The sequence below is a fragment of the Melozone crissalis genome, unplaced genomic scaffold (genome assembly GCF_028551555.1).
Source record: "Melozone crissalis strain CALT ecotype California unplaced genomic scaffold, PUWL_Pcris_2 ptg000008l_1, whole genome shotgun sequence".
In the NCBI taxonomy this organism is placed as follows: domain Eukaryota; kingdom Metazoa; phylum Chordata; class Aves; order Passeriformes; family Passerellidae; genus Melozone; species Melozone crissalis.
In genome coordinates, this window is record NW_026535786.1 from 15744124 (window position 1) to 15769364 (window position 25241).

Genomic DNA, 25241 nt, shown 5'->3' on the forward strand with positions numbered 1-25241 from the left:
AAGAACCACTGGGCTTAAACTGCCCTGACTGTGTCTGGCCCGTGGCTGACATAACTGTAAGTAACTAAATCAATATGGCCTGGACTGGACATGACTGAACAAGTCTGCTTCCCTTGGCCATTCTGTATTTTCCTCTGGTCTCAGAGCAGCCAGAGCCTCAAGTGGTGGTTCTCAGGAGCCTCTTGCTGGTGTACACAACTACCAACAAGCAGGGACGTGCTGACAATGTCCCATAACCCTGATGGTCCTACAGGCTCCATCCTTTTGTCCAGTCAGGGCAGATCCCCATAACAGGAAACAGAAAATCTCTTCTTTTATCACCACTCACTTGCAGAAGCCTAGAGAGCTCATGAGAGGTGTCCATCTCTTACTGCAAATATGGGGCTCCAGCTGCTCTCAGGTGCTCTAAGATGACCTGAGCCACCAGATGGGATGCTAAACCAGACCAGTGCCTTATCAGCCTAATCAGTGGATGTCCAAACACAAACCAGTGCTCTTGCCCTTTCAGGCTGTGTCCACTGTAAGCACAAGCCCTGAATCTGCAGCCTTAGCTTCATTTCAAAGCACTGGCAAAGAGCAGGGAAAGAGCACTGGCACACCAGTTTCCTGTGTAACACAGGCACCCCTTTTGCCTCCCATGGTGGCATTTGTCCCTAAAGACAACAGGGCAGGTGGTTGCAGGGGATCAAAGCTGCAGCAATGCTGTGGTGGTCAGTGGAGTCTTTTTTCCTCCTGGAGGGCTTTGGGACAGCCCTGAGGACGTGCATTTGGTGGTAGGGAGAAAACAACCACATGCTCCATCTCTCCCTTTTGCTCAAGCAAGGTCCCTGAGCCCTGATCCCCAGGGTGCCTGCCACCATCCCCCAGAATTTCAGGGACAGACTGACAGCACAGGGAGCTGGCTGGCCCCATGACACCCCCTTGCACAGGAGAGGTGGCTGCCCCACCACTTTTGCTCCCCAATGCCTCTAATCACCGCTCACTCTCACAGAGGCCTGGCACAGGCAGGAGCTATTTATAGCAGGGGAGCCAAGAGGCCACGTGGCCACGGTGGCAGCACTGCTGGGTGACATTCAAGCTGGCTTTGAGTCTGGGGGAGGGAGCCAAAATGAGCCGGGGCAGGGGGGGAGCTTCCTCATAAATCAACCCACCATCTCTCTGGCCACGGCTTTCTTCTGCCCCCCTCCAGCCTCGTGCTGCCAAGCACTGACAGCTGTGCCCTAATAGGGACATTCCTGCCCCAGAGGCTCCTGACCCTCATCTCCATCATCCCCCGCCATCCGGCAGGGCTGGGAGGAGGAGCAGCAAGAAGACCATCAGCATCACAGGCATTTGTGCAGCAGGAAGGGAGAGGGAGGAGGAGAAGGCTCTTACAGCTGCTTGGTGGTTCTCAGAGCATCATTACTACCTTGTAGGGTCTCTAGTATGCTTGTGGTGGGGCTGTCAGTCATGCAGTGCACAAGTGGATCCATTTACCAGGGTCAGTGCATCTCTGGGAGCCAGTTTGGAATTCACAGGGTCTCACCCGGGGTTGCTCTCACCACCAGCCCTTGCAGAGCGTCTCTCCTTTCCTCACATATCTATTTTCACAAAACAGGCAGGAACTCGATATCTTCAAGAGGCCCCTTGGTCAAAGATGCTGGGAGCAGGGTGCAGTGGTTTTGCAAAGCTGTGAGAAGGTGAACATGACCATGGCTGGGCTTAGATGCATTTCTTTAGTAAAAACAGGGGACCAGGATCTGGGGGCTTACTGAAGCCTGGACAGGAGGCATGACTTCAGGCACGTCATAGGGAAAGGAGCCTGCTTTGGCCACCCCACCACGTGCATGAAGAAAGCATGATGCTGCAGAGTCCTGCACACACTGCTGCCTGCCACCATGCACTTCCAGAGTTAAAATGTCCATGGTGCCATTGCCACACTCCCCTTCAGGAGGCCACCAAGGCACCACAGAGGAAACAGGTTTTGCTTTGTGTTGGTGGCACAGGACTTCGTTCCAGCCACCCCCCTGCTTTGGTGTCCCCAGTTCACTCAGGAGCCTTCTCCTGAGGGCAGTGTCAAACAGAACATGGTAGTGCCAGCAAACTCCCTGCTGCAACACAATGGGAACAAACCCAACCCTTGTGACCTCTGGGTTATCTCAGCAGAGAGGCAGCATGTGACACATGCCACCATTGGTGCTGTTCAGCAGCAGAATATGGGTCACTTGTGTCTGTCATGCCATGCTAACAGGGCACGATGCCCTTTAGCTACCCTGTGGTATTAACACTAGTAATGTTGGGCTCTCTGCTTCTTCCCACAGCTGGCAGCTCAAGTCCTGGAGCCCAGGAGCATTGGCTTTGGGATGGTGGACTCCAAGAAGGATGCCAAGCTTGCCAAAAAGTTAGGTGAGTCCCAGGTCTGACATCTCTGGAATAGCTTGGAGAGACTGTGGGGGTGATGGGCCTATGGGAGTCCCTTAGAGGACAGCCAAAGCATGGGGAGGATGATGGTGGCACTTGCACACCCCAACAGGGGCAGGATCAGGGTGGGGGTGAGGATGAGAGAGACAAGCCAAGACCCTTCCAGAAAAAGCAAACCAAACCAAACCAAGTGAAAAAGAAAGTCAATTCATGCTGTAATGATGACAGGGTGTAAGTTCACAGCTTTCTGTGCAGAAATAGTAAATAGGTGCCATGGAGTAACTTCCTGATCTTCCTAGCCAGAGACAGGACCGACACCAGCAGTGCAGAACCAGAACATACAAGGAAAACACTTAGTCCCCCAAATGTCTCAGCCCCATGACCCACTGACCCTGTTAAACACTGGGCCAGCCACAGCCTTGCAATGGTTTGGCAGTCAGGTGCCAATAATTCTGTCTTGTTCCCCAGAGTGAAAGAGGAAATCTGCTCTAGAGGTGGGAGGCTGCTGCATTGCCCACCCTGGACACAGCTGCCTTCCAGGGCCTGGCAGGCCCTTCATATTATAGCCACGAATCAATATGGAAATGTTGTGTCACATTAATACAACAGTACACAAATATACCACTAAACCTAAGGTTTAAGCATATTGGACTGTAATTTTCTTTCCTAAATTAGAGGCTGTGAGTGCTAATGGGAGGTAAACTAAAGACAAGATCTTCTGCCTCTCCAAGAAGAAACAAACTACCAGCCTCCTTGGCCAGTGGTACCCTGCCATCCTGCATTGCAGAAGACCAGTGCTGTTGATTTTGGAGCCTCCAACAAGGTTCTGTGGCACTCAGTCCTCAGTCCAGCGATATAGCATTGAAACCTGTCACCCTGCAGTCTGTGGTATCTCTATCATTGGTTTCTAACCCTTTTGCCAAGGCCAGCTAAGCCTCAGTTTGAAGCTCACTTTCAGGTCACTGGTGACGCTCACATAGTTCAGCCTTCTCTGGATAGTGAGCACAGCCCAAATCAAAATCCAATTTCCATCTAGTGACAGGTTGTTAAAATCTGAGCTGCCAGTTAGAGCCCAGTATTTACTGCAAGATAGACAGCCAAGCTAAAACAAGTTTCTGGTGCAGAATTTTTCCAGCTGAGACCAAACTGTGACCTGAATGAAAAATTCAACATTTGGGAAGAAGTTAGCATGAGTTCTGGCTGAAGTCTGTCCCCTGTGTCATGAAACATCAGTGAGGAGATCACTCAGGTTGTTTCTAACTGGACCAACACAGCAAACTGGCAATTGCATTTTCCCAGGAGGAATTGCTGGGATAACAAGAAAGACATTCTGCACTAAACATGCTTTTAATAACATGTTAGCCACTTGTTGTTTCCTCTCTTCTTCTTTCAGGCTTGCTTGAAGAGGGAAGTCTCTATGTCTTTAAGGACGAGCGGTTGGTTGAATTTGATGGGGAACTGTCTGCAGATGTCTTGGTGGAATTCCTCTTGGATGTAAGTACAGATAAGCTCAGAGCTAGATAAAACCTCTCAGAGAAGACCTTGCAAATACTTAGTTTGCTTAAAAAACAAGTGTACCTTTGTTTGAAATTTCGTCCTTTCTTGCTATTCACTGGTAGAGATGGCATTTGACATCTTCTCCAATACCTGTCTGACCATGAGATCCCAAGAAAGGTGGTATCCTTATTTATATAAACACTTTATATCTTAGAGACAACCTTTCCTCTTGCCTATATAGAGTATTTGAATGGAAGTCAGCTACAATCCTTATAACTGCCTGCTGTTCACCCACCTCAGTTGGCAAACTTGTGTGCAAACACTTTGCCATTTGCAAAATCTTTCACACTTTTTCTTTCTTTTTTAAAAAAATAGCTATTTTCAAAATAAGAATATACAAGAAGTAAGGTTCTCCTAGAGCAACTAAAAAGAGCTCAGTGCTTTGAAAAAGGCTTATGTTGCAAACTATCTGCCCATTTCTAGACACAAGCAACATAGCATCTCTTCAGTGTACTTGCCAAATTGCACTGCCATGAGTGAGAGGAGTTCAGGGTCCTAGAACTAAATGGTCTTGGGTCATTTTGTGCATGGGCACAAAGATGTACTCACCTTCATGCCTAAATGCAAAAGCTGAATCCCACATCTACATGCTGCACTTCTCTTTATTTACATTTTATTCCTAGGAGAGGCAACAGAAACCGTGATCTTTCCTTTATAAATGAGAACAGTTTGCAGTGGTTTGGCTTTCCTTTGAAGTGAGGCTTTCTTTGTAAGGGTCCTTGCAGTAGTGCAGATAAGGGGGTAAGATGAGCAGCAGAGCTGGCAGGGTTTGTTTCCCAGGGCGCCAGGTTGCCTACATGGTCACCTGTGCTTCAGGACTGCTGGTGAGGAGAGGCATGGCCAGGGAATTAAAACAGATCCCTTGGACCTCAGCTCTCCCATGGCAATGTCTGTGGCTGTGTGCATTGGGTGCTGTGACCAAAACGCATGCAAGTGGCTTCAGGGACAGAAATGGGCAATCCCATAGGGGCCACAGACAGGGCAGAGCTTTGCCATGCCCCTGCAGCAGGGGGATCCCAGGTTCCCATGGCTCAGGCCACGCTGGCAGCAGGAAATTGCACATGCTGCTGATTCTCCAGCAAAGGCACAGCCTCACGCTGGAGCATCACTCTCAAGGATGCTGTAAGGCACTTCATGAGGTTTTGCTTGCTATGCCATGCGGTGTGTCACTGAAAAATCATGTTCTGTGAAAAAAGAAAGAGAGCAAGGATTGCCAGTTTTGCGTTTTCCACACAGAAAAGAAAATACCTGGCAAAGCAAGAAAATAAAACCAGACATATCTGTGGTGCCTTGGCAGCCTCATTTGAAAAGTAAAAGAAAGCCAGAGGTTCTCTACACATCTGTAGGCAGTGGGTTGCCTGCTTTTTTTCTTCTTCTAGTGAGAATACACCTGATTTATACCACTATTGCTGGGCAAAATAATCAGACTGAGCCTTTTCACCAGCAGTGACTAAAGTTGAGAAAAAAAGGGGAAAAAGTTAAGAGAAACAAAGTTTGCATCAATGACAGTCTAAAGTGCCAGACAAGTCTTCCAACTTCCTCATTAACATGGTGATGTGTGTAGGACCAAAGAGTAGGTTTAAACTATTTTGTACAGGATGAGGATCAGCCAGGAAAGTTCACATCCAGACTTTCTACTGCTCCAAATCACTGTTTAGTCACCCTCTAGCAAGCTGATGTTAATGTTTTTCAAAAGCAAGATCTTCGCAATGACCTCTTCCAGCAAATGACACTTGAAAAAAAGTATAAATAGAAGTAGATACACAGGTATCATTCACAGATGGTCACAATGATCATACCAGCTCCTTTCAACTTGGCCTCCTTAAAGCCAGCTGCAATTGCTACTCCTTATCCCTCTCCAAATAGGTCCCTCAGCATTCATTTGGGTTACCCACTCCTCTATCAGCCTCCTTCTGGATGCTCCCACCTCTGCAGTGAGCCTACTAACATGTCCCTTTGAAGGTGACCTGCTTCTCTTAGCTCCTCACATTGAGGCAGAGAGCACTAAGCAGGGCTTCCAACAGCAGAGAAATTGGGTGACCTCCTTCTCCCTGCTTAGGCTGCTTGTGGCACAGCCTGCCAGGCATAGGTTGGTGCTGCAAATCACTGTGTTACCTCATGCATTTGTCATGGCAGTTGCTGGAAGACCCTGTGGAGATCATCAACAGCAAGCTGGAGCTTCAGGCCTTTGACCAGATCGACGACGAAATCAAACTCATCGGCTACTTCAAGGGAGAAGACTCAGAACGTAAGATAAACGTGTTCCTCGTGGGGCTTGGAGCCTGCCTGGGAGCTCCAGGGGCTGGGCACTGGTTGTTCTGCATGAACATGAAGGGTGGTGTGGAATATGGCAGCCTGTGACAGAGTGAAAATTGCTGGAGGATGAGCGTGTTTGCAGGCAGGTTTCTGCTGGTGTAATGCGTGAGCCCAGGCCTACACCAACATTGGTGACCCTTCTGCAAGGTGTCTGCTGGCAAGAGAAAAGGGCCATAATCCAGGGGCTCTTGCAGTAAAAGTGAGTTTGCCTCACCCAAAAATCAGCTGAGGTTACAGTTACACTGAGAGCAACCAAAAGGAGCAAAGTGCCCCTTCCTGTGAGCAGTGAGCCCAAAGGATCAAAGGAGGGAGGAGGGAAGGGAAAGGGGGACACATTAAATACCACCGTGGCAAACATACAGCAGCAGTGAGCAGGGCCCTTTGGAGCAGCCTGGCAGAGGCACTGACCTGTTCCTCCTTGCTGACCCCAAGACTGGGAAGAGGCTGCTCCCATGCCCTGAGGGATGTGCAACTCAGGGATGTCGCTGTTGAGTAAGAAAGCGGCAAGGACTCCAAGCAGGCTTGTTTGCACAACAGCAGCTTTAATGTGAAAAACTCTTCTCTTTTTATAAACAGTTTTGATACATCCTACTTGATTAGCTAATTAACAAAAACATCTTTCTCACAAACAGTCCTTAAGAAGAACAAAAAAAACAGAGTAAGAAAACACCACCTGCAAGTTGTTTATAAAGACAACCTATGATCATTTCTCTACAACTCCCTAAAAAGTCTCACAAGTCCACTGTGGGAAAACTAATCTCATTTTCTCACTCTCTGGCCAGGCTGTCCCATCTACACAGGGATTTTCTGGGCAAACCCAACTTTCACCGGCCTAGAAAAGTCCTCACGTTAGAATCTCCCTGTCAAGCCCTGCAGTCTCATGTGCCAGCCCCAAGTGCTCTCCCTGCTTTCTGGGCAGTGCTGGCAGTGTGCATCCCATGCTGGCATGTCCTGCCTTTAGCAGAAAGACAGGTATTCCTAAGTGAGCAAACCACATATCACCAGGTCTGCAACAGCCTGCAAACAGCCCACCCACCTCTCCCTTCATCTTTCTCAAACTGGGCTGCAGAGCAGCTTGGGCAGGGCTGTGATCCTAACACTATTCAGTAATAATGACTGAAAGAAAGGTGAGAAATGCCTGTTGTAAAATCCCCTGGTAGGCTGAGAGCATCTTTCCTCAACCCTGAGGCTCAGAGAGACCTGGTAGCAGTTACAGTAAAAACTTACCTGGTTCCTGCCCATTCTCCTGCAGTGGGGGAAGCCTGCCTGATCACCCTTGGTGACTGTTAGGGAATGGCAGCAATCCTTAAGGATGTATTTCCCAGGCTGAACTACCCCTGACCTGCTTCACAGAGCTGCTGATTTCAGCCCCAGTTAAGTGTGGCATGCTGGGCTCTGCAGCTTTACTGAACACTGTGGGACTGGACAGCACGTTGCTGCACATGAAATCATCCTTCTTTGTAAACCCTGGAAGGGTGGAAGAAACATTGGGCAATCATCTGATGGAGTTTGCAGTAATTTGTATTTGTTCTTCCCCCAATACCTTCTGGGCTGATCAGAGTGTGGCCAGCGGTCTGTGAAATATCTTCTTCATTTCCCTTTTCTCCTTTCAGATTTCAAGGCATTTGAAGAAGCTGCTGAACAATTCCAGCCCTACGTCAAGTTCTTTGCCACCTTTGACAAAGGGGTAAGCATCCACATATCTTCATGGTAGCTCACATATGCCACCACCTGTTTGCTGAGAGCTCAGGATGTTCCCAGATCTATTGTCTAGTTTCAGCTTCAGCATTCCTGGATTTTGTGGAGTGTAGCAATTACATATCCTCTGAACAGAGAGAGACAGTTTTCCCAGGAAAATCCTGGAAAGCTGTGTAGAAGCTGTAAGAAACTTAGGTGAAAAAATTCAAACAATTATCTCTCTTTCTGTAACCATTGTTTATAGATATGGTTCTCCAAAGTGTGCTATTCATAGTTCACCAATGGTGTGAGATGTTTCTACTTTGAGACCAATCAAGTATCACCTTAGCAAGTCACATTATAAAAAGACCCACTACTTTCATTAAACACTTTTGCCTTCTGATCCACCTGAAGACTGGAGTCTTCTTTCTGTCCCTGACTCAACAGCATCAGTGGTGTTGGTGTCTGCATTGATATTTTGGCCCTGTTGCAAGACAGAAGGCAATTTCTGCAGCATGGAGACAGGTCCTGATGTGGGTTTGGTCACAGGTCCTGGGCTGTGGCTTTGCTCTGCCCCAGTGCTTGACGTCAGTAGTGTAGGGGGCATCAATGGATTTTTAAACAAGGAGAGATCCATACTATTTTGTGGGCCACCCCTAGGAGTGCACGCTCTGAGAGAAGCACCTTGATCTCAGCTCTGCCAGCAGCAAAGACTCTGGGTAGGCAAAGAGGCCCATCAGGCTCTCTCACCTGTGACTTCTGCACTGCCACAGGTTGCCAAGAAGCTTGGCCTAAAGATGAATGAGGTGGACTTCTATGAACCCTTTATGGATGAGCCTGTTCACATCCCTGATAAGCCTTACTCAGAAGAGGAGCTGGTTGATTTTGTGAGAGAGCACCGAAGGTATGTAGCATGCAGGATGCTCCTGAACAAAATAAGTGGGTTAAGGTGTCTGTCATTGTGACCTTGCCTCTCTAGGACATCACTCTCAAAAAACATTAGGATGATGACTACTTTTGATGATTTTCTGACCCAGGTTTGAAATAGTGAAATTGCTGGTTTTTTCCTACTCCCAGAGGTGCAAGTATCTGTGCAGCAGTCATAGTTCACCACAAGGGAGCTGGGATAACACAGCTTCCCTCCTCCTGCTCTTCCTCCTCCCTGGTTAGTCCTCACTCAAAAAGCAGTGAGGCTGGAAAGCAGTGGAGAGTGAAATCCTTGCCCTAATTGCCCATGCTTTTAATTTAGGTCTGTACAGAAGATGACACTCTCCAAGGCCTTTCAAGCCAAATCCAAATCCAAATCCTGTCCAATCCCCTCCTTCCCAAAAGCAGATTTACTGATTTACTAATGGGTGTATCCCTCTCCTGGTGTCAGATATGTCTGGAGGCAGTCTCTGAGCTCAGACCAAGCTCAGAGGAACCACAATGGCCTAAGAGGCTCCTGCTGAATGCAGGCACAGAGAAGAAGCCACAGCTGTTATGGCTGTGTTGAGCCTCGTGTGGGAACCATGCTGAGCACCTACAGTGTTTGATCAACTCAGCAGGAGCTGTGGATGCTCATGCTTTTTGCAATCAGGTTTATTGCACAGTTGCTTAGGGACTCAGCTACAAAAATAGTCTGGAAGCCACTGGAGAGGCTGATCCAGTGTAAAAGCACAGGGTTAGGTATTGGGCCCAGCTACCCAGAGGTGCTGTATTTTTATACCCTTAGAACCATGCCTCAGGAGAGTGACACAGGCTGCCTGCTGCTCCTACAGCTGCACTTCTCAGCAGACAATCAAGGGGCCAGATGCCTTTGAGGAAAGCAGGGCCATCTATATCAAAAGGGGACCTCAAATCAGGCTCAGCTGGAGGTTGAGATCATCTCCAGAATCTGAGACTCACCAGAAACAGTTCTCTGCTTTTTCTGAAATATGAAGGGCTCCTCTATCTTCCATGTACCCACAATTCACTTTGCTCACCTTCTAGGCTTCTTGGCCTTAGTCCTTCCCATTTTCCTTTCCCCAAGCTCTTTCTGTCAAGCAGCAGCATCAGAAGGCTGATTAGACACAGCCATCTAAATTCTATCCTAATAAGGCAAACTCTTCACCAGCACAAAATTTGCAGTGGAATTTCTCCGAGTCTTAGATATTTCAGGATGTTTTACAGTGCTTGGTAGAAGCAAGGGGATGGGCATGTATTTTGCAAGTGCCAAAGCTCAGAAAATAATTAAAAGGAGTCCATTAAACAGTATGTCTGAAATCCCAAACCTGCCAAGGTGCTGCCATGGCAGGGGAAGAAGCCTGGAGTGACAGCAGTATGTTCCCAGTAGCTCATGCTGAGCTTCTCAGAGCAGAAGTGCTTCATCCTGCCTTGCCACCAGTAAAGGACCTAAAGCCACAGGCTGGAATTGGTCAGAATGGAGAGGATCTGTATATTAAAATGAAGCGACCTCAGCAGGTGCCATGTGCTGGTTCCCTACAGACAGCTCAGCTGGCAGCTGCAGGCTGTGGTGGGAAGGTCCATGCTGTCCACAGAAGGTCAGGGAGCTGGTGCTCAGCATCATGGGGTGACCCCTCCAAGGCTGCACAGGTGGGTGTCCATCTGAGCACGGGGGTCACTGCCACTCCAAGGGCTCAGCCCAGATTTCACTCTCAGCGGCACAAATACAAATTACAAGGTGCAGTCTCTGTGTTGGTGCCTCTTTCACATGCAAATGCTGGGGTTGGAACCCCACTTGTCTGCATTGTGGTGTAGCCACATGGGGGCTGAATGCTGCTCTCTCTTACTAATCCAAACCCCAGTTGCCTCACTCCTCCAACACAGGGAAGTACCCAGAGTCAACACAGCAATCAGCACACGTGGGTGTGCCCAGATCCTTCGCACTGAGTTTCCTTTCTCCAAGAGCTTCCCCCAGAGAACAGCTAGGGAAAGTGTCTTAAAAGCAAAGTACAAGTACGCCTAAATACATAATACACATTCACCTGATTTAATCTCTAGTTTTGGACCATCAACCATGAAAGGACTTGTTGGTTCAAAAACTGTATCCCTGATCTTGTGCTTAGTGGCTATTTCTTCAATTTCTATAGCTCCTTTTACCTTATTTCTGTTTTGATGCTGAATGTACCAAATTGTAATGAGTTCAGCAGCTAAAATATGCATTATATCAAAAGACCTTTCTTATTTGTTTAATTTATACCTGCTACCTAATAATTTCTCTGGGCACCTACTAACTCTTTTTTAAGAGGAACAATGATTAATACTTAAGGTAGAGGGAGAATCACAGAATATTCTGAGTTGGAGGGGACCCACAAGCATCATCAAGTCCAACTCTTAAGTGAATGACCTGTGCAGGGAACAAATCTGCAACCTTGATGTCATTAGAGCCGTGGCCATGTTCTAAGCTATTCACGTTTTCTTTACTGTTCCCAGTATTTAGAATACCTGCCAAAACCCTCTTCAGTCACCTCTTTCACAAGATAAAGAATTCTTATATATTTAATCTTCACCAAATAGAGGTCCTTCCATACCTTCACTCACCACTCCCACGCTTCCAAGTGCCTTTTTCAGTTATCCATATAATTTCTGAGATGGCATGACCAGAACTGCACATAACTCCACTGTCATGGCTCACACTGTAGCTGTCCACTGCCATAATGGTCTGGTTTACTCCTTGGCCATTTCCCAACTGTTTGCAACCTTCTTTTGGCCTTTTTCCTTTGGAGCTGATTCTTTCTCAATTTGTGACACCTGGGCTCCTTTCCTGAGAGGCAAAAATTAATTACAACTAATTTAGAAGCAATTGCTGCACCTGTACACTCAGGGCTGGTTTTCTGCAAGTGTGTTACTTGCTATATGTCTGTCTATCATGCAGACACTCAAATCTCAGGAGATCTTCTGTACCAACTGATAGTCAGGCCTTTGTTGGTTGCCAAAGAATTGGATACGATAAGCAAATGTTGCCATATTCCTATTTCCCTTCTTTTTCAGATTATGTGAGGATATATTGTGCATATGATCATGCCAAAGAATATGCTATGAATCTTAATTGGTGAATTCCCTCTGTCATGAAAACTGACCATTCATTTCCACCCCTCAATGTTATTAATCCACAGGAGATTCTCCTCCTCTGATCTAACTGGAGCTCAGTTCTGTGGCTCCTCAGGTCCATTAGGAACCTCTACAAAATGTTTCATTGTTTCCATTGCTCTGTTTGTTAGGCAAATTGAAGTGACAGGTTAAACATCTCACTTACTCCACCAGGGTCTGGCAACATGCTGCCACTCCTACCAATCTGTTCTAAAACCTCACAGACTGACACCTCTCTTTGCAGCAGGTCCTGGGGCAGGTCAGCCAGGGGGACCTGCTCTGCTGGGGGATCCTCCCCAAACAGCTGATACCACAGCAAGCAGATGTGCAAAGGATGATTTGTGCTCATCTTCTATGGCTTTGTGTTCCTTGGGTACCCCTCTAACGCCACAGTCAACTCTCAGCCTGCCAGGCTTCCTGCTACAGATGTGTCTGAAAATTAATCTTTTTTCCTTTATGTACTACTTCTCAAAAAAAAAAAAAAAAACTTCTTTGACCAGTCTTAGCATGTAAATTTTCTTGTCAGTAGTTGTTAGGGTCCAAATTTTCTTCCCAGAGTTAATTCTGTCTTCTTTGCTTCCACAGAGGTGGGAAAGATTTCTGTTCTGAAATTTTGCTGGGGTGAAACCAGAAGAAAAGGGGGGCCAGAGCCCATTAGGAATGTCCCAGAGACTCCAAAACAAAAGTGATTGTTGTCTCATGCTCTCAGCACAGACAGACCAGTCTGCCATGTGTGGAACAAATTCATCAGCACATCCCAGCACAGAGAGGTGTTTCATCTTCCCAAGCAGAAACAGTGGCTGCAGTGACTCCAGTGGGGCCATGGGCAGGGTTTTATCACCAAAAATAAAGGCATAAATTTACCTACAGTGCCCCCATTCTTGCGTTCAAAATGTGACTGACTCCAGCCGCCAGCCAAACCTGCCATGGTGGCTTTCCTGTGTTGCTGACAGTGTCACGTGTGGCAGTGCTGGATCTGTCCTCAAAGAGCATTTCTGTCTCCCTTGCAGGGCCACCTTGAGGAAGCTGCGCCCCGAGGACATGTTTGAGACGTGGGTAAGCACCTGTGGTGGGAACCATCGTGTCCCCTGCCAGCTTCCAACAAGGAACTGCTGCTCAAGAGCTGCAGCCTCTGCCTGGGCAGAGCAGTACCTTTCCTTCCTTGCAAAGCTACTCTGTCTCTTGTGGGAAAAAGGGAAAGGCTTGTCTGCACTGCCTGGTTCCTCACTTCAAACAGGGTGCTCAAAGGCTTTGCGCAGCAGCAATGGAGAGCTGGGCTGGCTCCTGCTTGCTTCACAGAGAGAAGGAGGAGGGAAAGATAAGCAGTGTGCCAGGCACGTGTGGGGCCTGTGAGTGATCCTGCCCAAGGATGCTCCATCTCAGCTAAGTGCTGAGGGCACCAGAGCTGCTGGTGGGGTGATTTCTGTGGCCTGTTCACTGTGCAGATGTCTCATGGAAACCCACAGAATCATAGACTGGTTTGGGTTCAAAGAGACCTTAAAGATCATCTGTTTCCAATCCCCTGCTGTGGCTGGGACACCTTCCACTAGACCAGGTTGCTCAAAGCCCCATCCAACCTGACCCTGCACTCTCCAGGGACTGGGGCATCCAGCACTTCTCTGGATAACATGTTTTAGTGCCTCACTACCCTCACAGTGAGGAATTGCTTCCCTACATTCAGTCTAAATCTACCCTCTTTCAGTTTAAATCCATTCTCCCCCATCCTGTCACTAAGTGTCCTTGTAAAAGTACAAGAGCACTTGAACAATTCAAAATGGAAGTGAAGGCAGGCAGTACAGTTAATTATACAGATTTCAAAGCAGATCCTGTATTGACTGCACTTCTCACAGTGCAAGCAATATGCAAATCAGCAATTGTGAAGAACTAACCTGCATTTTGGCCCCTATCACACACAGAGGACTCTTGGGGCCTGAAGTGGTGGGGAAAAGAAGGGTGAAAATGAAGGAAAAATTGTGTATAACAAAATTATCCCTTCACTGTGAGTGAATATGGTGTTAAAAGCTAGTCAGGGGCTCTCAAGTGCCAGATGAATGCTGAAAAACAAGGCTGAACAGGTGCTTTACAGACACTAAGGAAGATGCAGTCATTCTTCCAAAAGACTTGACACATTTATAACAGCATTTAGATGTCCCCTTCTTGGCTGTGTAACATGAAACACCACGGGACTCCAAAGTGGCAAAAACCTTGGGAGTCTTTAATACAGCAAGGCAAGAGGTAATAAAGCTGAACCAGGAGTTATGAGTCACTTAGGCGTAATAGCTTTTCATTTTGTTTTGAAATACAGATTCTGTATAGAACACAGCTTCCAAGATCCACCAAAGCCCCTCCAAGGTTTCTAATGGCACTTCAGCGAGACCCAAATTACACAAGCAGCGGTTTCACTTTCACACAGGCTATATTCTAAAACAGCCTCATGAAAAGTGTGAATTCCCAATGGTGGGATGCTTGCTCAACCAGCAGCCTGGGAATACAGAGCTTGCCTCTGCCACGAGCAGTGGGCTCATAGCTACAGAAGGCAGGGGGCTGGATTCGGATCTCACTGTTAGGTCACAACATCCTCAGTGCCTTCACTGGAGTTAGTCCAGTTTTGTTTGCTGCCTTCCAGGCCAGAATAGAGCTGCATTATATCAGTACATACATGTAATTATATGTGGCATATAGAGATATACTTTTATTTCGCTGTCTGACAATGCTGCTAGTGAATATGAAGAAAAAGCAACAGTGTAAATTTTGCCAGCTGTAAGTGGTCTGAATCCCAAGTAAATCTGCCTGGAATGTTGCAGTGAAAACATATTCCCTGAAGACATCCACAAAGGCTGAGCATCCACTATTGTTTTTAAAGATAATGTTTTCCACTTAATCTTTCAGGGTTTTTTTCCCTTTCACTATTTGATGGTGGCTTTTTCACCTCTGGGCTCAGAAGGGAAAAGAAATTAGCATTTAGATGGGAATTTTTGCTTGCATTAAAACCAATTGAAATGGAAACTGGGACCGACAGCGGGTGAGGAAGGCGAAACCGATCCATGGGATAATTCAGAGATGACATTCATAGCAGGCAGATGATGAACTGGCCAGCAGATCCATTGGCCTTTGCCAATATCATTACTCATGTGTTTCATGGAGAAAAGTAATCCACCAGGCTGTAATTTCTGTCCTCCACTCACTGGAGCCCTGAAATGAGCCCCCCACTCAATTTCCCTCACTGCTTTCGGAGACCCTCACCTAAAGCAGAGACCATTCACCTCCAAATAGGGGCCCAAATGAGCCACCTTGCCTCTCATATTGTGAGAAAACTTCCTTTGCTGGCCCCAAAGGAGCTGAGCATGGTGGCAGATATTTGTTTCCTTGCAAACCATCCCCTGGGAGCTGAAAATTAATGAGGGTAGGTGGTCTCAGGCATGAAGGGGGAGCCTCTATTCTCATCCTAGAGAGCCCTTGACCTTTTCTGCAGAGAAGCTTTTGCCTCACATCATCAGAAGCTCCCTTGCCATTGCCATCATGGTGCCCACCTAATTTTCATCCAAAGAGTTTCAGCAACACTACCCAAACTACCTCCTTCAGCACTAAATACCTTCATGAGGCAGCCTCACCTCAGCTCCCATTTCTGGTTTCTCTCTGGGCCTCCAGTCAAGCCTCCCTTTGTAATTGCCCTTTTTGAAGCCATCCCACTGCTCCTGTCTCCAGCAACCACCCGGACTCTGTCCTCCCTCCCTGGCCCATCAGTAATAGTTGTGTTGTTTCCAGGAGGATGACATGGAGGGTATTCACATCGTAGCCTTTGCTGAAGAAGATGACCCAGGTAGGAGCCCATTTTCTTCCTGGTGTGACTCTCCATCCTTCAAGAAAATGCATTTTCATCTGCTTTGTTTGCATTGTAGACACCTACTGGGTGTTTATGCTAGCAGGTGTGCTAGCCAGGACTCAAAGTTTGGATAGAAATGGATGATTGCCTGGGGAAAAAAAAAAATCATTCCTTCCACCCCACTCCCAGGATTTGCTCCCTAACTCTGCATCCATCTTGCTGTGCAGCTCTGGGAGAGAGGGCTGGGTGTGGGATAGGCATGTGGGAAACACAAAGCCACCGACTCCTGAAAAGCCGTGCCATCGGTGCTTCTCAGAGCCATCAGCAAATCGGAAAGCTTTGGCCTCTTGGGGGCTCAGTTCCTCCTCACCACAAGAAAATAGTGACATTGTTTCACTCCACAGAAGGATTATGGGGCTTAATTCATGTGTAACTAATTTCAATACCCGAGGAGGATGCTTGAAATTAAAAGCCTTATTATCAAAAGAAAGCGCTGGGAGACAGCATTTTAATGAGAACTATAAACAACTCCTGAGTGCATAGGGGAGCCAGGGAAGCTGGAAACCCCACAAGCAAAAAGTGCCAGTGCATTTGCAGGAGAGTTGCAGTGGTTCATGTATCATTTCAGATGGTTTTGAGTTCCTGGAAATCCTGAAGCAGGTTGCCAGGGACAACACCGATAATCCCGACCTGAGCATTGTCTGGATTGACCCTGACGACTTTCCTTTGGTGAGTGGCAGAGGCTGTTTGCCTTTCTTGCTTTAATTCATGGATGGGATGGGCATGAGGGGGTGTAGGGGGGTGCACACACGAGTGCAGGAATTGCCCCAGGGAATGTGGGACAGGGAAGGATGGGAAACTGGACCACAGGCCCTTGAAAGCCGCTTGTTTGGGTCTGCCTCCCAAGTGGGCATTGTCTTGGGAACACCCCTGGAGTCGGCGCTTTCCTTTGCCATGTGTGGCAGCCCAAGCTTGTGTTCAGCCTCTCCTTTCTGCATGCACACATGGATGCACATTCCTCGCTCCCCAGACACCCCTGACTGAGCTTTGTGTGTCTCACTCCTGCAGCTCATCACTTACTGGGAGAAGACCTTCAAGATCGACCTGTTCAGACCACAGATCGGGGTGGTGAACGTCACAGATGTGAGTAGCACGTGCCCGGAAAATCCAGTGATCCCAAAATTAGGGTGCTGGAAGGGTTGGGTCCTGAGGGACTCTGGAATCAGTGGGATTTCCACTGTTAAGTGCAGGTAGAACAGAGAAAAAATATGAAGGCCTCACCCATCCCACATGGTGCAGGGTTTGTAACACCTCTGATGTCAGGCTTGAGGGCTTTAGCCTGAGTGTGTTTCTGCTTCCAAATCACACACAAACCACATCTGCTGGGGACAGCTCCAGCCTCTGTGGCCTGGGATTCAAGACTTTGCCCAGTTTGGTTTCAAGATCTTGTATTTCCACCCCAACTCACAGCATGCACCATCGTCCATTCCCTGCTCCGACAGCTTGGGTGGCTTTGTGTAGAAAAAGTGTGTGTAGGGGGAAAAGAAAGCCATGCTTAGGGGAGGAGAAGAGGAGTAACAGGAGGTTGTTGTTTTCTACAGAAGCAAAAGGGCACAGCTTGAGTGTAGGAGGGAAAGATTATCCCCAGCAGATGACAGGGAGAAACTGCACAGCTTGAAAAAAGCTAAATAAATACACAGCTTTAACAGAAGTACAGCATAAACTGGTAATCAAGGAATCCTGCTGCTATAAGGAGGGTGCACTGGAGTTCATCCAGGCCCTCCTGCCCTTCAGCCACTGCTGTACAGGTAGTGCTGGTGGGATTTGGGTGGGAAGAGGAGACCTGCCTGCCTGCCCCACACCTGGTGGCAGTGAAGGTTCCCACACCATCCCACAGGAGCAGCTGCAGAGGGGGACCTGCAGAGGCAGAGGTGCTACTTTGGCACAGCTGAGGGAGAACAATACCCACAGCACCCACATTTGTGCTATTGGGACAGCAGCCTGTGTTTTCACTGTGGTGGCCTTCAAACCAGAAATCATGGGACTGATCTCAGGTTGCCCATACCCTGTGAGCTTTTAAGGCAGGTGGGAGGGGGACCCGTCTGACCCTCACCAGCAGAGATCTTAGCAGAGCTGCTGAGTGCAATGGAACAGCCCTGACACAGAGAGAAACCATTCTTTCCTCTTTCTGACAATAACAGTCCAGATGATCAGAGAGCGCGTAATGCAGCATGCTCCCACCTAAACTGTTACCTTAGTTTATTTTCAACATTTAAGTGCTGGGTGTTTGTTTTAATCTCTTTAAAATGAACCTGTGTGGGTATGCAAGTGTCTCTGGAAACAGAAATCTCTCCACTGCAGAAGTGTTTGTAAATTGGTGCTTGACTTCATGTTTGAAAAAATTTGAGTCATAAGTGAACTTGATGTTTCATCAGAAGACAGTAGAGAGAGACTTAAAATTGGGACAAATGTGTGGGGCTGGGTGCTGGTTTGGCTCAACACTGACCTTGCTTCCAGCCTCCACATCCTCTCTCCTGTACTGCCCCAGAAAAAGAGGGACAGCAAGGGTCTACTGGATGGTGGTGCCTCCTGTTACAACAGATGCTGCAAGGCTGTAACACAGGAGACCTGGTGGGGAAGGCAAAGCAATGGTGTCATGAAGAAAGCAGAGTCCTTGGATCTTGCTCATCCCACTGAGGTGGCTGAGAGGCTGAGTTGGGAGTCAGGGAGTAGTTTCAGCCCTGGCTGCATGTGAGCTTTTTGCCTGCAATAGAGCAGTACTCCACCAGACCGCGGGGCAGACCCCTAGAGAGTGGAGACCCAGTGAGTTAATGCTCCTTAGCAGAATTGTTAAGGGAGAGACAAAAGAAAAAAGGGCCAAAACAGCACCTGTCACCTAAGACCATGAGAGAAATGAATGGACAAGCCAGAAAGAGAGTCCACGTCTTCCAGTCTTATGCCCTTAACACAGTATCTCCCTTCTTTATATTTACTGTGACTGGTCATGTTTAAGTCACGTCAAAGCTACATTAAACAGCACTCAATGGAAGTTCATGGGAGTGGGATTATCAGTGGCATGAGAATCATATAGAAAGCAGAATTAGGTAAGAACATATGCCTTATTATTCAGCAGTCACTCAGAGACCTGTAAAAACTCCTGCATTATCTGGCTTTGATATAGTAAATGTTTCAGGCTGTTGATTACAGTATTTGCAGGTTTTATTTCATTCCTCTTAAGTCCTTTCTTTATTTCTCGAGAGAGATTTAAGAAAGTTCTAGGTTGGCAGGTGATATCTAAAACAAACATTGAGCTCATTTCATTATTTCAGTGTTACATCACTGCATTCAGCCAAGCTACACAGGTACAAAGTGGGACTTACACAACAGAGTGAAAATAAACACTGCTGCTGGCTTCAGTGGACATAACCCCCGCGACCCCATCACTTCTGTAAAAACCTGCCAATGCAAACAGCAGAGCTCCCAGCAGCCCCAGCTGGCTCATCACATTGTGGTGACTGTGGCTCAGGACTTAGGGCCATGATGCCCTGCAAAATATCACTGCTTTATTTGCACAGCACCTTCTGGAGGTGAAATGGAGCCACTCCTCTTCCCATTATTTAAAAGTGTCACTTTTTTCCGTACAAACAGTCCTGAGGTTGGGAACATTAACATTTGAGTGGAGCAAGGACTGCATGCCTCTCCAGGGTTCTTTTTTATTGCAGTTTTGGTGATTTAGGAGGAAAATATTGTATGGGAGACACAGCTTTCCTTGAGCAGAAATTGGTTTGGCTTTTTAGCAAGCTGTAAATCAAAGAGAATTAAATACCACAGACAGGGAAAGAGGTTGGATGCATTGCAAAAGCTGGTAGTTGTCTTCTGATATGTGAAGTTGCTTCTGCAACATCAAATGCTGCATGAGATAAGCTCACAGTGCCTCTGCAAAACAGGAGGCTGATCCTGTTTTATGGAGGGGAGACAGTGAACAGAAAGGGGCTTATCCAGGCATTTACCCAGGGAACCTATAGCACAGCAGAGAGGAAAACTTTCATTTCCAGACCTCAGAGACCAAATAATCTTGCTGTCACTGGGTAGCAGTCACAAATTTGTCATTGTCTTCTTACTGAATTCTCCTATCTTTTTTTGTTTATGGAAGCAATGCAGACAGCCAGGGGGAAAGAACAGGGGCACCTGCAGTCCAGGGCATTGGTGTTTCTCACCACTCTTCAGCTGAGATCCGTGGTGTGCATGGGAGCATGGCTGAGATGATCTAAGGGAAGGCTCTTCCAAGAGCAGGAGCCATTATCACACATGGAGAGTCCAGAGCAAGGTCCTGAGGCAAAGGCGATTGTAAAGGAAGCTGGGGAGAAAGGGTGCTGACAGGGGGTTGTGAAGGCTCCAAGGAAGAGGTCCCAGAAGGGTTCTGGATGGAAGGAAGGAACCACTGTGATGTCCTGCAAACTGGGGTGATGCAGCAGGTGCTGGCAGAGGTCTCTTGGATATCTCTTTACATAGACTTGGAGCCAACAGAACTGTCCAGATGGAGTGAGGAATGCATCAGGTGGGCAACGCTCCTCCTCACAGCCATAGGCAGCAGGCACACACCTCATCAGGGCACACAGCACCAGACACTCCCATAAACCTGCTGAGCAGCCCCCCTGCCCTGGTGAGACACAGCAGCACCCCAGGGGGAGGTGGGGATCCCAGTGCAAGGGCAGAGACGCTCTGGCTGAGCCTGCCCACAGGCTGTACAAAGAGGGAGCCAATGCCTGCATCCCACCGTGCTCCTGCCCTCTCCCCCCAACAGCTGTGTCCCACCCTGTGTCCCTGGGGGCAGCTAACCCTCATCACCTGTCCCCACAGGCTGACAGCGTCTGGATGGACATCAGAGATGATGACGACCTGCCCACAGCCGAGGAGCTGGAGGACTGGATAGAGGACGTGCTTTCTGGGAAGATAAACACCGAGGATGATGACGACGATGAAGACGACGACGATGATGATGATGACGATGATGACGACGATGACGATGATGACGACGACGATGACGACGATGATGATGACGACGACTAACTGTGACTCTGTGCAGTTTGACTTGTGGGGCCCGAGAGCCCCGGCCCTGCGGCAGGTCCCTCCATCGGAAGACCTTTGTTTGAGCATCAGCAAGCACCGCTGCTCCTCTCTTCCCCCAGCCCCGCTCCCCTGTCCTCGCCCTTGCCGGGAGCCCCTGGCCTGATTCCCAGCGGTGCTGAGCCCCGGGGCTGCCCCTGCGGAGGGCAGCGCCTGCGGGCGCCCAGCACCGCTGGGAATCACGCCTCCTTAGCAAGGACTGCAGGAACCTGCAGGGAATCTGCCCCAGTGTCCCAGGGCAGGAGAAAAGTGCCTGCCTGCTTGCTGCCAGAGGGACGCAGGGAGCCAGTTTGTATTTTCTGTGTTCATCAGCCCAGCACTTAACATCCAAAGACCAAATCTCACTTCAAGACATAGGGAAAACCCTAACTGTAAAGTCTAGCCCTTTTATTAAACACGATGCCCTTTGCAGCTACTCTGCCAAGACCACTCAATCCTGCAAGTTCTGCTGTGGGAGTCTTTAGCTACTCCCTAACGTGCTAAGAGCCAGAAAAATGCTTTGGGAGGGGAGGGAGGTTTTAGGGATGCTATTAAAGTTTTCAGTGATTCCACATAACGACATAACGACAAGGGTATTCTTGTCTGGCAGTGCAATGCAAAACCAAACACCGGGTCCCTTGTCTGAACCTCTTTCTTCTTGAAAGCTCAGGCCACAGCTGGGGTCAGTGCAGGGATCCTGATATGAGACACAAAGCTCATGAGTTCCTGAACTGCTGGACAGGCTGGTCCAGCTCTGAGCCCAGTGTGAGTCCAAACCACTGAGCCTGAAGATCATGGCACTGAGCCAAGCCAATGGAAACATCCACAGGGGCCCATCCTGAAGCACTCCTCTTCCCCATGACCTTCCAGCTTTTACTGACTCTTCACCCAAAGCCCATGTAGCATCTTTTCCCATGATCAAGATGTCAGGAGGGAACACATCCATCCAAACACATTAGACAGTGGATGAGGTGTGTTGGGGTGTGAGCAGTGAAGAGGATTCAAGCTGTTTGGCTTTTGAGTATTTAGTTGCACAGCTACTCCCTGCCTAGAGACTCAGATGTCCCATGTGAGAAGCCTCTCTTGGCTGCAGGCTGAGAAGGAGTTGAGGGTGCCAGTTTGCAGTCAGGGGGGTCACTCACAAAGACCAGGGTCCATTCCATGGTCCTGGTGAGTGCAGCACCATCCATGTGCCAGGCACTGTGGCAGCATCAGGTCTCCCTGCTTCCCCATGCTGGCAAATTTCAATTGTCTCAGCTTCTTATGTTTGGCAATAGTGCAATGTATGGAGAGTTCAGAGATGTATAAATACATTTATAGAGGTATTCTGCACTTGTTCAGAGTTGCTAGCATAGGTAGTGTACACATCTCCTCTCTTGCTACAAACAAAAAACATTGTTCTGACCATCCTTATGCTGGCTTAGGACAGAGGAATGTGATGTGAGGGACAGAAGAATCAGTTACATGAATGTGAATCTTGGTGAGAAACAAGGTTTACACACTATATATTTCCTTTATCAGATGAACTGCAAAGCAAGATTTTATAGATATTTTTCCCCTACCTGTTGATCAGTTTCTTTGACTCCCTCTCTCTACATTAGCTGAAATAGAAATTTGAACCTACTGGTATGAAAAAGCGGAAGTATTGCTATGTTCCCATGTGTGCCATATCCCAGTATGGACAAGACATAGCTGGATTTCTCTCTGTCTCTGTGCACTGGAATGAACACTGTGCTAACATGGTAGATGGCTGTAGGCCAAGTTAGCTCCTTGCTGAGCATCAAACCCTCAACATGTGCTTTTCAGAATCAGCTTGTTAGAAGAATAGACAGGGCAGCAAAGCCCCCAGGTCAACCATTTGCTTTTCCATGCTTTCTTATGATTGCTTAGAAGATGAACCGAGTTTGTTCAGGGAGAACAGTCAACTGGTTGCTCTGAGGTGATGAATAACTTTCAAAAGTCTTGAAATTCTGTGTGCTCCCAGCGTGGAGGTTTCCTCCTCTCTTCCATTCACACCCTACTCTCTGCTGGCTGACAGGGTGCCCAGCACTCTCCTTTTTCCTCAGGGTTTGCTGGAGGAGCCCAGCTCAGAGAGGGAGCGAGCAGGACTAAAGGTCTCATTCACCCACACTGCTAAGGAGCAAGAGGAGGCAGAAGTAGCTCTCTGGTGGCCTCCTGGCCTGTGATTAAGGGACAACTACTGACCTGAGGAAAGAACTAGCTTATCTTTACCTTTGGGCTATTGCCAGGAGCAAATCATGAACAGTTTCACCTTGCATAAGGTAACAGCCTGCAATGACCATGTGCCTCCTCATCAGTCACTCCAAACACAAAGAATAATGAAAAGTTCCTCTACTGGCTTTCCTTACTGGCACAATCTGCAGATGTGCCGAGTGCCTGAGTGCTTTCTGTGTGCTCCTCTCCTGCTGTGGATGCCCCTCTGCTCTGAAGTGCCCCACTCTAGATGCTCTGAGAGGCACAGATTGCCCAGGCAGAGCAGGTAGACAGCACCAGGGACATGTTCAAGTGCACAGGTGTTCCACAGGCACTTGAACATGTCAGAGCAAGAGACCTCTAGGGGGAAAAGAAATAATGTACAAGTGTAGAGGCTGAACTCATATTGGGGAGTGGTGCCAGTTGTTTGTGGAAAGTTTCGCTTGAGTTATGCAGGAAAGAGCTAATCCTACAGCTGGCACTCCTTCATGGTGCCAGGGATGGGGCTGTCCTATTTCTCTTCCCTCAGTCTGCCATTACAGTTCTCAGCACTGTCTTAACCCACAAACAGGAACTGTTTATTGCCAGCTTTTGGGACAATCACATAAAAAGTTGGGAAAGCATTGCCACAGAGGAAGGATGGCAGCAATGAGGATGGGTGGGCAGCAAAGCTTTTCCCATTAACACCTTGTCTGCCCCAAGATCCTAATGACCAAACAGCTGAAGGGCACAATGCCCCTTGTGAAGGAGAGGGCAGCTTGAATTTGAGTGTTTTGCTTGCAGGGACAGGTAAGACAGTGGTGTGGGGATGACACACAGGATCACAGGCCCAGGTGCTCCTGGGCTCCTCTGTCACAAGTAGGAACACCTGGCATTTGAAAGGCACTGGTGGCCCCGAGGAGCAAAGCCAGCCTAACCCTGCCTACTATACACTGAGAAGAAACAGTCAGCACATTTGGATGAGGAACCTGCAAAAAACCCCTTTATTTAAAAAATACAAATTTGTGTATGTGGGCAGCACTGAGTGCTTAACAAGCACATCTCTCTTCACAAATAGTTCTTTTGCTCCAGCATGTTAACTAGACATATTAAACAGGTCTTTATACAGATAAAGACAGGAACTGTATTTTGCCCTCATCCAACCACGAGTGCTTCAAGCTGATCAGTTTCTTCACAGAATCATTCAACCATTTTGGTTGGAAAAGACCCCTAAGGTGACCATTGCCCACCACTGTCAAGGTATTACCTAAAGTATTCCAACAGGTGGTTTTACCTGTCCCCAGTGACAGTGAGGACCCTCCTAACACGGTACATGTGGCAAGAACACCAAGTGATGCAGCACCTCCTCCCAGGCCCCAGACACAGGGCTGGAGGGCACAGCTGAGGGGATTGTTTGGGATGCTGTGCCACAGCACACCCTGTGCTGCTCATGGGCAACAATCAAGGGAGAAGGAAACCCTTCAGGAGCTGCACACTGCAGCTCTCATGCACAGCATGGAGGAGAAAGTTTCTGCCTTGGCAGCAGTCACTGATGCAGAGGCTCTGTGAACCAAAAGTGCTCCGAGTTTATGTCAGCAATTTGGGAAACAGCTGCAAGAGGAAAGGACAAGGGAGGCACTCTGGAAATCGTAGATTACTCCATGTTTTCAGGGTCAGCAGTTTTTGTGATGTTTCTGAGGAGTGATGAGTCTCCTGTCTCCCCTGGGAAAGGAACAGCCCCATAGTGAAACCAGAGATCTCAGCTGCTGCCCGTCCCAGAGTGAAGCTGCTCAGCCAGACACCAATACAGAGCCCAGGACACCGGCTGCTTCTCCGTGTCTGTCTGCACATCTGCCTAAAGGAATGATGGATCCATCACAGACACCAAACAGAAATCATTCCTTTTTATTCCCTGGAAAAGAATTAATTAGACAGGAACCTATCACTTCCCAGCTGCCACTGACTTACATCTTGTGAAAAGAGGCCAAGATTGCATCTGGATTCCTCTCCACTGCAGCCCGGCTTTGGCTTTGAGGAAGTCCCACATGCAGCCAGTTGCACACCAATGCCTGGACTTGAGGGGCTGAAGAGGAGGATG

General features: G+C 48.1%; 1 protein-coding gene across 1 annotated transcript in view; it reads left to right on the forward strand.

The window, feature by feature from the left end:
* Positions 1 to 21469, forward strand: part of CASQ2 (calsequestrin 2) — a 33533-nt gene extending 12064 nt beyond the window's left edge. Inside the window, exons 2-11 of the mRNA XM_054269919.1 lie at positions 2301 to 2385; positions 3794 to 3894; positions 6094 to 6205; positions 7887 to 7960; positions 8724 to 8854; positions 13032 to 13077; positions 15787 to 15841; positions 16473 to 16573; positions 16913 to 16987; positions 20705 to 21469. Of these exons, the coding sequence (XP_054125894.1) occupies positions 2301 to 2385; positions 3794 to 3894; positions 6094 to 6205; positions 7887 to 7960; positions 8724 to 8854; positions 13032 to 13077; positions 15787 to 15841; positions 16473 to 16573; positions 16913 to 16987; positions 20705 to 20914 (990 nt within the window). The 3' untranslated portion in view covers positions 20915 to 21469. The remainder of the gene's footprint in view (positions 1 to 2300; positions 2386 to 3793; positions 3895 to 6093; positions 6206 to 7886; positions 7961 to 8723; positions 8855 to 13031; positions 13078 to 15786; positions 15842 to 16472; positions 16574 to 16912; positions 16988 to 20704) is intronic.
* Positions 21470 to 25241: the final 3772 nt, after the last annotated feature.